General features: G+C 34.8%; 1 protein-coding gene across 1 annotated transcript; it reads left to right on the forward strand.

Annotated features, from left to right (window-relative positions):
• Positions 1-264: 264 nt before the first annotated feature.
• On the forward strand, positions 265-11,798 carry LOC110104781 (glycine--tRNA ligase, mitochondrial 1-like). Its single transcript, XM_020834030.2, has 9 exons — positions 265-809; positions 1,236-1,618; positions 1,704-1,821; positions 9,292-9,486; positions 9,584-9,808; positions 10,055-10,114; positions 10,286-10,366; positions 10,462-10,867; positions 11,343-11,798. Exons 1-9 carry the CDS (start codon positions 303-305, stop codon positions 11,573-11,575), a joined length of 2,208 nt encoding a protein of 735 aa, XP_020689689.1. The 5' UTR covers positions 265-302; the 3' UTR covers positions 11,576-11,798.
• Positions 11,799-14,084: the final 2,286 nt, after the last annotated feature.

The raw sequence follows: 14,084 nt of genomic DNA on the forward strand, positions 1-14,084 counted from the left end.
TTTATTTAATTAAAAAAATCCTACATTTATTTTAAAACTCATCCAAATAATTCAAAATTTTCAAATACGCTATATTAAATTATATATATATATATATATTAATTTTAGCATACATTCATTACTTTTAAACTTTACAATATATTTATTTTATTTAAAAAAACTATATTTATTTTAATCTCATCTAAATAAATTTAAATATTTTGAATAGATTATATATATTAATTCTATTTTACCTGCATTTTTTTCCCATCAAACGGCCCTAGAATGGTTAAAAACTGGAGAAATGGAAAATTTACTTTGTCATGCTGCCCACGGTACTTCGTAGCTCTTGCTTTCCCGTTTACAGCAAACCTATCGTCACTCTCTTCCTCCCGATCTGCCGCCGTTTCTACCACTTATCCGCAGTTTGCACTCCGGTGACACCTCAGATGGACGCTTCCGACGCCTCCGAGGAGACTCTCCGTGGTGTTCTAGCCGAGAAGCAGGCCTCCGTTGACGCCCAGGCTGGCGTCGTGCGGAAGCTCAAGGCAGAAGCCGCTGCGAAGGCGGACATAGAAGCCGCTGTGGAGTCACTCAAAGCCCTCAAGATCGAAGTCTCCGCCGTGGCGAAACGTCTCCAGGCTGTTGTCAGCAGCAGTGGCGGCGGCTCTGGTGATCGCGAAGCTTTCCGCCAAGTGGTCGTGAATACGCTGGAGCGGCGACTATTTTATATACCCTCTTTCAAGATCTACCGAGGCGTCGCCGGCCTCTACGATTACGGACCTCCTGGCTGTGCCGTAAAATCCAATGTCCTTTCCCTCTGGCGCCAGGTGGAGTCTTTAAATCCTAGTTAATTGAGTTAGTTGGGTTTAGGATATTCGCTCATGAAGCCGATCCAGTGTTCTTAGATATGAATTTCAGCAGTGATTACACTTATTTCCTTTAAGCTTGGCGAAGATGCAATAATCAAATTTGGTTCCTGCCAAAAAATAAAAAACAAAATAAAAATCTGCAAAATTTCCGTTGCAGGAAGTTCTTTAATGGGTCCGATGCACATTTTGTCCTGGAATTGGAGGATGCGTGTCCTTGGCTTTTACAACAATATCCATCTTTTTTTTTTTTGAACGAATAAATTCCATGGTTTGTCATGTGAAGAATACTATTAAAACTCAATTTGCATCTTTTAATTGATTGTGGCTTTCAGTTGTCGCCTTTAATGAGAACGCTGCAGTTTATCTTTTTCTTCTACTTTTTAGCATTTTGTCTTGGAGGAGAACATGCTCGAGGTGGATTGCCCCTGCGTTACGCCAGAGATAGTCCTGAAGGCTTCAGGACACGTGGACAAGTTCACAGACCTAATGGTTAAGGATGAAAAGACAGGATCATGCTATCGGGCTGATCATTTGCTTAAGGACTTTTGCAAGGAGAAACTGGAGAAAGATTCTACTCTTCCATCTGTGAAGGTAGCTGAATTGAAGCATATTTTGGCGGTTTTGGATGACTTGTCTGCAGAGGAACTTGGTGCAAAGCTGAAGGAGTATGGCATCACCGCTCCTGATACAAAGAACCCTCTCTCTGATCCTTACCCCTTTAATCTTATGTTTCAAACTTCAATCGGTCCATCTGGTTTGAGCCCTGGGTAAGACATATTAGTTCATTAGTGAATAGCTTGTTTTTCACTCTCCCTTGAACACCTAGTGATTCTGATGATTTTTCAATTGTAGGTATATGAGACCAGAGACAGCACAAGGCATTTTTGTAAATTTTAAGGATCTTTACTATTATAATGGCTATCGACTTCCATTTGCAGCAGCTCAGATTGGACAAGCTTTCAGAAATGAGGTTTGCATTTCTGAGCTTTCTCTTACTCTCTCCCCCCTCTCTCTCATATATATATATATAATATAATATTATATATATATATATATATATATATATATATATATATATGTAAGGAAAAATACTTATATTTATTAGTCAGAAGAACCACAAGATGGAAGTCCCATGGAAAGCATAGACTAAGCACAATCGAACGAACAAATATACGTCCTCTAGCCTGACGTAGATGACGTTCGCCCAATAACATGTCGCCACGTGCTCTTACTCTAAACCGCGCGGCCGCCGAACTTGACCCGGAGTGAACCCAGAAATCTATGTTCGCGATTTCTCGGTATCTCCGGTATTGCTAGTATTGCTTTGTAAAAATGAGAAATACCGCTCCGTGAAGACCAATAACCATGCAAATACCGAGTTGTACCGAGTTTTTTTACAAACTCGGTACAAACTTGGTATTTTCGCTCAGAATTTGCTCGGTATTGTTAGAGATTTGCTCGGTATTGCTAGTATTGCAAGAAAAAACTCAGTACAAACTCGTACAGACTCAGTAGTTTGCTCAGGATTACTCGTATTGCTAGGTATTGCTCGGTATTGTTAGAAAAACTCAGTTACAACTCGGTACTTGCTAGAAAAAACTCAGTACAACTCGGTATTGCTAGAAAAAACGTCAGTACAACTCGGTGCTATGTATTTGCTCGGTATTGTTAGAAATAAACTCAGTACATCGTATTGCTCAGATTGCTCGGATTTGCTCAGGATTTTGCTAGAAAAAACTCCAGTACAAACTCGTATTCTAGAAAAAAACTCAGTACAAATCGTATTGCTAGAAAAAACTCAGTATTTGCTCAGGATTTGCTCGTATTTGCTAGGATTTGCTCGGTATGCTAGAAAAACTATTATTTCTACGACCTCAACGGCCAGCGCCAAGCCGAAGCTTCTCTGACCCTAATCTCCTTCTCCATTACGTTGATCTTCCCACTAACCTTTCTCCATTTTTTCAAGCAAAGTCCGAACGCCTAGCCACCTCTTTCAAGCCGAAGGCAACCTTTCGATCCCTTCAGCACAAAGAGAGAGAGAGAGCTTCTTCCCCATACTCTCCGACGTCATTCCCTTCTTCAGGATGGAAAGTTACTCCATTTTGATCGCAAGCAAAAACGGGAGCTCGCTGTATCTCTCTTATACGCGGTTCTTCGGCCAAATCCTTTGGGAGAGAGAGTTAAAAAAATGCATGTGCGAGAACCCAAAAAACAGCGGGTCGGGTCGGCGTCTTTTCTTCCTGCTACGTGGCGCTAATACATTGGTGGCCGAACGTAGAGGAACGTACGTTCACCGGACCAAATAAAAGTTCCAATCGAACTCACTCGTACTTAGTTTCTTTTAAGAGGTAGAGAGTGCACCTATTTATAGACGGACTTTAAACCGGACTCAAGATCATTCAATAGAAGAGATAAGATAGAATCATTTTTTACCAAAAAATTAAAACAGCTACTTTTCTATAAGAGATTAATTTTAAGAAAAGCTAGGCCCCTATTGAACACCTTTGAAGTGTCAACTTATCATGTAGCTGCCAAATTTCTATCTGGAGGAAGGGAGATCATAGTGAGGGGCAATCTCGCCCTGTCGCACACTTGTTATTTTAAGGGCAATGGGGAAGGTGGCAACCCACCTGAAGAAGTCCTGCAACTAGATGTAGAGCGAGGCCCAGGGTTGGAGATCATGGAAACAATTGAAGAAGCCCTAGCAGTGGAAGGCAAGTCAAGCAAAACCATCAGAATAAGCTCTTCATTCAGTGAAGAGCATAGAGGAGAACTAGTACAAGCCCTTTGGAATGGCCTAGTACAATGATGATGGTCCTAGTTTTTAAAGACTGAAAGGGGAGGAATGTAGAGGTGAATGTTGACTATTTGTTAGTAAAGAGCAAGTCGCCTAGGCAGCACATAGAAGACTTGAAGGAGACATTCTTTGCCCCCAAAAGATATAACATGTGCTTCAATCCACTGAAATATATTTTTGGTGCAGGTTTTGGAAAGTTACTAGGCTTCTTCCTCGCCTTTAAAGGAATCAAGGCGAACCCTCCTAACGAAGTGAAAGCAATTTTGGAGATGCCATCGTCAAGGATAGTTAAAGAAGTGTAGAGACTCACTGGGCTCAATCATTTCATCTCTAGGTTGGGTGAGAGGTGCTCGCCATTCTTTAAAATGCTAAAAAATGCAAAGAAGCTTGCTTGGAGCAAGGATTGTGAATCCACCTTTTAACAATTCAAGCTTCCTCTCTTCTTGTTGCCTCTACTCTAAAGTCCTATGTTGAGCAAGGATTTGCTATTGTACCTGGCGGTGGGCAAGGACACTATCAACTCAGTATTTGTCGGAGAAAGAAGAAAGAAGTAGTAGCCAGTGTGCTATATGACGCTAAGGGGAGTAGAACTGAGATATCAAATTATGGATAAAATCAAATAAAGTGGTGACCTCAACTAGTCTACTGTGATCATACTTTCAAGCCCATCTAATACAATTCATCACTGACCATTCCTCAAAGTTGTGCTCGCCAGGCCTTATCACTCATGGATACTATTGAAGTGGTCTATGGAGTTGAGTGAATTTTAGATTATCTACACCCCAAGAGTTGCCATCAAAACCTAGGCATTTGTTGATCTCTTTGCCTATTTTAATGTTCAGGGCGACTAGTAAGAGGCGTAGGCTCAGTAAGAATACTAGAACCTCTATGTTGATGGGGCCTTAGGCAAACAAGGAGTGAGTACAGGCATGTTTTTGAAAAGCCCTACATGAATTGTTACGACACAACCCTCTAGCATTGAATTCAAGGTGACAAGCAATCAACTAGAGTATGTGGCCCTACTTACTGGCTTGCGACATGCCATAGGCCTTGCAGTGACTTAGTTGATGGTGCCTTCTAATTCAGAAGCAACTTAGACTAATGCGCACCATTAACTATAAATACTTGACCGTCGAGTTCTCACATCAATTTGATGCGAATCCCTTATAGTTGGTGAGTTTAGTTTACCCCCATGAATACTTTAAAGTCTAGTGTAATGTGAGACCCACTAAAGGTGAATACTATTTTAAAGTCTAGTGTATTGGAGATTGATAGTTTATGATTTAAACTATGGTATTCAGGTAGGAGTCATATTAGAAATGGTGTAGGTGTGATTATAGGTAAGAGTTTGAATGATGATATTATAAACATTAATAGAATTGAAGATAAAATTATAGTTTTAAAAATTATTATTGATGTTAAGATTGTTTATATTATAAGTGTTTATGCTTCTCAAGTTGGTTTGTATATGGATTCAAAATTAAAATTTTGGAATGACTTAGAAAAATTAATACAAAAGATATATCTTGAAAAAAAAGAATTTTTATTGGAGGGGATTTAAATTAATATGTTGGTAGAGAGATAGATGATTTAAAAGCATTCATGGTGGCCATGAGTTTGGAACGACAAATGAAAAATGTAAGACCATATTAGATTTTATTGTTAGCTTATAATTTTTTAATTGCTAATACTTTATTTAAGAAAAAAATGAGCATCTCATCACTTATAAAAATGGTTATAATAAAATTCAGATTAATTATATTTTTATAAAAAAATTAGATCATTTAAATTACAAAAATTATAAAATTATTTTGAGTGAAAATTTATGTACCCAACATCGATTTTTAGTTTTGGACTTTAAGATAAAAAGTCAAAATAAAAAATAAAGTTAAACGATATTATAGGATTAGATGGAGGCATTTAAAGAATATTAACAAAAATATTTTTAAGAGTAAGATTTTAGAATTTAATATTTTGTCTATGTATGAGGATGCTAGTATTATGTATGTGGGGAAAAGTGGCTAGTGATATTAAGAATATTACAAAAGATGTGTTTGAAGTATTAAAGGGAAAAACTCTTAATAGTAAAAAAAGTTGGTGGTGGAATCGAAATGTGTAAAAAAAATGATTTGTTATAAAAATTAGTTTAAATGTAAAAATTCTTATAATTGAGATAAATATAAAGAGGCACGTTAGGAATCTAAGAAAGCAATATGTGATACAAAGATCTTATCTTTGATTTATATAAAATGTTAGATACTGAGGAAGGAGAAAGATATATGTATAAGTTAGCTAAACAAAGAGATAAGAGTAGTAAGGATTTTGTTCAAGTGAAGCATATGAAGGATGAAGATAAAAAATATTTTTCTTAGTAGATATTCAATAAAGGTGGATGAGATATTTTGCAAAATTTTTTAATAAAGAATGTGAAAATATGATTGCCTTTAGTGAACTTAGCACCTTGTATGAAAATAAAGTTTTTTGTTTTTATCTGTGTTTTAGTAAAATCGAAGTTAGAGAGGTTTTAAAGAAAATGAAGTGTGGAAAAGTTGTTGGACCTGATGATATTTCAATAGATGTGTGAAAATGCTTAGGACATAAATGAATTTCATGGCTTACTAAATTTTTTAATACTGTTTTGAATACTAAAAAGATGTCAGACGAGTGAAAAATGAGTGTGTTAATTATTATTTTTAAAAATAAAGGTGATGCACAAGATTGTGCGAATTATATTTGAATTAAATTAATGCGTTGGGAGTGAGTTATGGAGCGTAGGTTGCGGTGTGATACTAATGTTTCTCAAAATCAATTTGAATTCATGCTGGGTAGGTCTACTATGGAAGCATACATTTATTGAGAGGTTTGTTGGAGAAATATAGAGAGAATAAGGAGGATCTACATATGATATTTATTGATTTAGGGAAAGCATATGATAAAGTTCCAAGTGAAGTGTTATGGAGAATTCTTGAAAAGAATGGAGTTAATAACGCTTTTATTGAAATCATTAAAGATATATATATATATATATACAGGAGCTATTACTTGTGTTCAAACAGAAGGTGGTTTGACCAAGTATTTTCCTATTTCGGTTGGATTACATCAAGGATCTTCTTTAAGCCCATATCTTTTTGCTTTAGTCATAGATTTTCTCACTAAACATTTGTAAGAGGATGTACCTTGGTGTATGCTTTTTGCTGATGATATTCTTCTTGTTGATGAGATTAGAGAGGGAGTTGAATGTAAACTTGAATTATGAAGGTCAACCTTAGACTCTAAAGGTTTTCGTTTAAGTAGATCTAAAATTGAATATATGGAGTGTAATTTTAGTAATAATAGACATAGTTAGGGGATTGTGACTTTGGATGATCAAGTCATTAATAAGAGTACACATTTTAGATATCTTGGATCTATTGTTTAGAGTGATGATGAATAGATGGGGATATTATCAGCAGAATTTAAGTTAAATGGTTGAAGTGGAGGAATGCATCGGGCTTGTCGTGTTTTAGAAAAGTTCCCTTTAAACTCAAGGGAAAATTCTATAAGATGGAGGTGAGACCTGCAATGCTTTATGGTGCCGAATGTTGGCCATTAAAAGAGAAGCATAATACTATGTTAAGTGTTGTAGAGATGAGGATGCTCAAGTGGATGAGTGAATTTACCCTTAGAGATAGAATGCGGAATGAGCATATATGTGAAAAGGTTGGAGTAGCTCCAATGGAAGATAAGATTAGAGAGAGTCGCCTTAGATGGTTTGGTCACTTAAAACGACAGCCTTCCAATGAACCGGTTAGGATAGTAGAGGTATTAGATTTTACTTATGTTAAGAAAGGTAGAGGTAGACCTAAAAAGTCTCAATTAAAAAATATTAGAAATGATATTTCTTTATTAGATTTAAATGAGATTTTGACATTTAACTGGACACAATGGAGAAAAAGGATTCATGTAGCCGAGCTCACGTAGTGGGACAAAGGCTTGATGTTGTTGTTTTTGTTGTAAGGGCTCCTTGGTTCTGAAACATTCTTAGCCAAGGTTAGTCTCAACCGGGCTATTACTTGTCCTATGCATGAATTTGGGCTATCACGATCATGTCCATCAAGTTTGTCGATCCAAATTGGTGCAAACTTGGCTGTCTTCAATGTAGTGCAGAAAAGGCATGCTCAAGTGGGTTAGCCAAGTTCAGTTGGTCAAGTTTAAAATGAACTTGGTTGGCCGACATGCCAAAGCATGGCAACAACTATTTTGATGAAGTTTCAGTTTTTACTAAGACGATTGCTTTTATAAGTATGTTTAACTTGTTAAGGTGATTTGAGACTAAATCTTAGTCAACTTTATATATGAAAAAATTAAATTGTCTAAGAACTCGAGTGTTTTCAACACCCGATTCACTTTAATTTAAACCCAAAGAATGGATTAAGTTTGACTTGTTTGACTATAACTTTGTTCTCAACAAGTATAAAGGCACTATTGAACCTTGTGAGATGGATTTCCTTAGTCATTCGTGTATTTCATTTCCATTTTGTTAATTGTGTTCATCTAGTTCTCCTGAACAAGCATTCATTGTAATTTGTAGCATATAGTGTGCTAGTAGGGAAACCTTTCTTAAACACTTAGAAGAGAATATCTGTCTGTACTTACTGAAGTGTTTGAAATCATCAAAATAGCAGGGAGCTTAAAAATTTAGTCCCACCTTCGGTTTCAACAAAAAAGCTTTTATAGAAAAGAAGGCTGTCATTAATTGAATGATGGAGTTGTATTGTTTTTCAATTCATCTTTGTTTCTTTTGACTCTGCTATATCTGCTGTTTGTGTGCTGTGGAGCCTTAATTCCCAACCTCTGTTGTTTCAGTCGCTCGCAGAAGCAAACTATCTTAACCATCATTTAATTTGATTTTCTCTTGCCTTTCTGTCTCTTTTATTTTTCACATTTAATTGTTCAAATGTTTTTTTAATAGAGTGCAAAGTATTGGCATTTCATATCATTTACTCAGCACCCAATGCAGTGGTTCAAATCACAAAACAACCTCTTTTTGATGTAAGTGAGGGCTGCATACATCAACCTGCTGTCCATCCTGATTTGATATGGTTTAAGTTGATACTTTTATTCTAAATTAATGAATTATTAAAATATATTTCATCAAAAGATAATGGCTCAGAAAAAAAAGAACTATGGAATCCTTACAAAAGGTTCCATCTTTCAAGGGAATTAGGTATTCGAGGAGGATAAAGAGTTTAGGAGTGATAAAATAGCTGAAGGCTGTGATTTCACCGTACTATTTATCGGGCTGTAACAATAACTAGTGAACATTTGGAAATATAATATCTTTATTATGTGATCTATTTTGATTTGACAAATCCTCAAACTTAATTCAAACTAAATAAATCAATCTAGGCAAAATGTAAAGTATAAGCCAAATCTAACCTAAACAATCTAATTAAAAAAATTGTTTTAGCCTGTTTGGTTTGGATTTTTGGACTAACCTTTTTTTTCCACACCTACAAAAAACTGCTTCAGAAAATAAGTCTATTGGTACGTTTCTTGTTAGTACCAGAGTGGTTGCATAGATGCAGCAACATTTGCACAGACATTTATACTGTGCAGTAGTTTGAATTGCTTTCTCACACAAATAAGTCACACTTGCTCCAGATTTCACCAAGGCAAGGTCTGCTGAGAGTGCGAGAGTTCACATTGGCTGAGATTGAGCATTTTGTGGATCCTGAAGACAAATCCCATCCAAAATTTGTTGATGTGGCTGACTTAGAGTTCCTTATGTTTCCAAGGGAATTGCAATTGTCTGGTGAATCAGCAAAGCTGATAGATCTTGGAGAAGCAGTTAGGAAGGTTGGTTTGTTCTGTTATTTCTTTCCTTTATTTGCTGCTATGTTTTTCCCGGCTTTTGTTTTTGATGTTATCTGATTTCCTTGTAACAATGCCCTAGGGAACCATCAACAATGAGACTCTTGGTTACTTCATTGGGAGAGTATACCTCTTTCTGACTCGCCTTGGTATAGACAAAGAACGCTTGCGTTTCCGGCAGCATTTACCGAATGAGATGGCTCACTATGCTGCAGACTGTTGGGATGCTGAGATAGAGTGTTCATATGGATGGATTGAATGTGTTGGAATCGCAGATAGATCTGCTTATGATTTACGTGCTCATACGGTAGGTTCGCAAATTATTTAATGAAAAACATAGCAATGCCAGAATTTTCTCTCTTCCTGCAGGAAGTTGAAATGGTGAAATGGATTTGAAATGATAGCTGATTGTATGTAGTATTATCTTTTTCCCATTTATGTTTATTGTATTGAGTATGCTCCCATGCAATCATTTTTTTCCTATTGTCTAGCATTTCTACTGAAATCATTGAAGTAATATTAAGTTATTGTGCAAATTAAATTATTTTAACAGGATAAAAGTGGTGTGTCATTGGTTGCTCATGAAACGTATCCAGAACCCAGAGAGGTTGAGGTGCGTTATTTTTGCTTACTTCTTGACCTTGCCTTTCACAATCAGCTTTCAAACTCTTACTACATGATTATCTCTTAGAACATCGTTTCGAATTTTATTAAAGTAATCACTATCTCACTTCACAGAAGATTATGCTTGTCATTGATATTATTGTGGCATTTATGAATTCAGAAGCTAGTGATCACACCATCAAAGAAAGAGTTAGGTCTTGCATTTAAGGGCAACCAAAAGATGGTTGTTGAAGCATTAGAGGTGAGTAATTTGTTTTCAACCACAAATCTTACTGCAACACGAACCTGCCACTGGGCAAAAATAATCTTAAAGCTAATTTCTTGCTTTATGAATAGGCCCTTAACCAAGCTGAAGCTTTGGAAATAAAAGCTGCACTTGAATCTAAAGGAGAAATAGAATTCGAAGTTTGCACACTAGGAAAATCAGTTATTATAAAGAAAAACATGGTCTCAATTAGCATGGAAAAGAAGAAGGAACATCAACGGGTCTTTACACCATCTGTTATTGAGCCTTCGTTTGGTATTGGACGGATTATTTACTGTCTCTTTGAGCATTCCTTCTATACAAGGCCAAGCAAATCAGATGACGAGCAACTGAATGTATTCAGATTTCCTCCTCTCGTAGCTCCTATCAAATGCACGGTTTTTCCTCTGATCAAGAGTCAGCAGTTCGATGAGGTAGCCAAAATCATTGCGAGATCTCTGAGGTCCGCTGGGATTTCACACATTATTGACATCACTGGTATGTAAACAAGAACTACCTCTATGAACTGAAACAATATTGAATCCTCTAGTATGCTGCTTCAACTTTCACCCTTCGTTGTATTCATTTGGAATTCTGATGGATGGCATAATTTTTAACCGTCCTGATGTACCGATATGTATCAAATTCTTAAGGATTTTCACTGGTGCTTAAAAATTATGAAAAAATTAGTGTAACTAAAATATACTATGGCGAAGATAGTTTGCGATTTGGAGTTATAATGACTCTAGAAAAAAAATTGACAAAGTCAAAATACGGGCTATTACACCTAATCTGTGTTAATGTTTCAATATAAGAGATTTAGGCTTCATTTGGGACAGCTTTCTTCCTACTTCTTAAAGCTGTTTTCTAATACAAAAATTACATAATTAAAGCCGCTTTAAGAAGCAGTAAAAAAGACATCCCAAACGAAGCATTAGGGGGAACTTTTGATCAATTTTTCTCTATACTGTAGGTACATCGATAGGAAAGCGCTACGCAAGGACTGATGAGATTGGTGTTCCTTTTGCCATTACTGTTGACTCCACTTCCAGTGTGACAATACGTGAGAGAGATAGCAAGGAGCAAATTCGTGTGAGCATTGATGAAGTGGCTTCTGTGGTGAAGGAAGTTGCAGATGGTCAGAGTACCTGGGCTGATATCATGTGGAGATTCCCAACTCATTCTGCATCACATGTTGATGACTGAAGGCTTAGGTCAGTTCATCATTGGGTAATTATAAAATCGAATGGCTAAACATACTTCCATCTTTTTCCTATTGTATTGCAACAAGCTGCCTTTTTGCCAAATGACAGGATTAATTTTGACACGTGGCACATTTTTACAGAAGTGCTTTTATTTTTTATTGAGGCTTTCTGCAATTATAAAAAATCATACTTTAAAATAATTGGTTATGATTATTCTTAAAGTAGCCTATTCTTACATGCAATTGGAGAACTTTGAGTGCCCTTTCAGAACTTTTTTGATAATTTATTTACTGGTAGGAAGTTGTGTTCTTATTTCTGTACCTCAATTGCAATGTGTTCTTTTTTATCTTAGGCTTTATTTGGGACGGCTTTTTTGATTACTTCTTAAAACAATTTTTTAGTATAAAAATCAAAGCTAATTTAAGCAGCAGTAAGAAAAACGGTCCCAAACAAAATTTTAACCTTAATTAGAATGCCTACTACAAATTTTATAGATTAACGATGTTTATTTTTTCAGAATTTTAACTTCATCCCTTCAAAAAATTTCAGGTTGTGAACATAAGATACTGCAATCTTGAAAAATTTTGACGGTGGAGCCCTTTTAAATGTATCTTCTTGGAATTCCTTATATATCAAATAGACCTTTGCTTGTTATATACTATGCTTAGCCATAAGATGTTTTGTTCTTTTGGATAGGACAGTATGAAATTTAACTGTTTCTAATTAATTTTTTCGTCTTTAGAAGGCTTTCAATTATTATAGCATCTTTGGCCCAAAATCCTTGATTATTTTCTGCAGTGGGAAAATTATTAGGTGCGGACACCAGACGTAGAGATACGTTCGAATATCCATTAAAAATTTGACACGGTGTGCATTTTAGTTGCGCTTTTTTGTGCGCTTTACTTGTGTTTTACCTGCGTTTTATATGCGCTTTAGTTGCGATTTTGGCTGCGCTTTTTACTACGCTTTACGGCTTTACCTGTGCTTTGGCTGCGCTTTTGGTGCATTTGGCCTAAAGTTTTGCAGACACATTAAATATATTGAATATCCACGTGTCCACTCCACGTGTCGATATTTTATTGATGTCTGGACTAAGTTTACTAATGTCCACATGATTGATTTCATTCTTTGAAAAAATTTTCTGATAGATTGTGTTTCAGTTGAAAGACATCATCAAGATGTAAACTAAATTCCAGTTCAAACATAATAATAAGCTTATTAAAATTATATAGTAATTATATAAATTAGATAAATAGATAATCTATACATAATAATTAATTCATTTCAATAGCTCATAAAATAATAAATTTATATAAATTCAATAATTATCTTAAACTCAAGTAAATAAGAAATAATTATATGATTTCATTAAATAGTTAGCTTGAAGTTAAGAAATTAATTCTTTTGTAAATAGAGCAAAAAATAAAAATATTATAGAAAAGTGGAGAAGAATAAGATGAATAAAAAAGGATTATATATATATATATATATATATATAAAATAGCCTCTCCAAGCTGTTCTTCTTGACTCCTCCTTCATATAGTCTGTGGAGATGCCAAGGAAGATATTTGCATCAACTTTATAAAGATAATAATAAAATATTTGATGTAGTCTAATGATAAATTTTTATCTAAATCTAAAAATAAATTTTTATTCATAATTATTTTCTTAACCAAGTTTTTTTAGGCCTACAATCTATCTCTATTTTTTTTTTAAGCATCACAGTCAAAATAGTACGTCTGCTCTCCTAACCGGAACATGGAAGGTCATTATTTTATGTGACCAAATTCAACCTTTCACATATATGCCATTTCTCATGCAATTTTGATTTAAAGAGTCAAAGTTGTGTGTTTTATAATGTAACAACATTTATTTTAATTAAAAAAAAAATTGAAGAATTTTTTTTATGTCTCCTTTATTCCAGTACTTAGAGTGTAATTGCTAAATTTGTAATGATCTGAGTGTATATGCATTTTAAAAAGTTGATCGAGTCGTGTAATGCCTAAAACTTGTTAATTACAAGTTTTAAATAAAAGTATAATAAACCTACAAGTATGAATACTGTAAAAGAAAAAAAAAAGTAATATTTATCTTTTTGGAACCAAACAATAAAAAAGTCTGTAATCAACAAATTCTTTTATTGATACGATCTAATCGTACTGTTCGAACAAATATAGAGTTTATTCTGGACAAACCACATTTGCAATAGTACAATCCAAGTTCATTTGAGTTGACAAACATAAATAAAGATCATATTGCTACGATATATTGCACTATACCATATGACTTACTCGAGAAATGTGCTTTAATCAGCGATTTAGGATTTATTTGAAAGCTGCTAATATAAATACTTATAACCCAAAAATACAAGAAGAATGTGAATGAGAATTTAGAAAGAGAGAGAGAGAGAGTTCATCTAGAGAGAGATCATAGATATATATATATAAAATTGATTGTTAATTTTTATAATTTTTTAATTAATAATTAAATATAAAATATTTTAATAATTA

Source organism: Dendrobium catenatum, unplaced genomic scaffold, assembly GCF_001605985.2.
Source record: "Dendrobium catenatum unplaced genomic scaffold, ASM160598v2 fragScaff_scaffold_1470, whole genome shotgun sequence".
NCBI lineage: Eukaryota > Viridiplantae > Streptophyta > Magnoliopsida > Asparagales > Orchidaceae > Dendrobium > Dendrobium catenatum.

What these genes read in the sequence shown, in the direction of transcription:
- LOC110104781 (XM_020834030.2), top strand. Translation starts at nt 303, where the DNA reads ATGCTGCCCACGGTACTTCGTAGCTCTTGCTTTCCCGTTTACAGCAAA. An exon ending in TCCTTTCCCTCTGGCGCCAG is followed by an intron (nt 810 to 1,235) that starts GTGGAGTCTTTA and finishes TCTACTTTTTAG; the next exon opens with CATTTTGTCTTGGAGGAGAA. An exon ending in ATGATTTACGTGCTCATACG is followed by an intron (nt 9,809 to 10,054) that starts GTAGGTTCGCAA and finishes TTATTTTAACAG; the next exon opens with GATAAAAGTGGTGTGTCATT.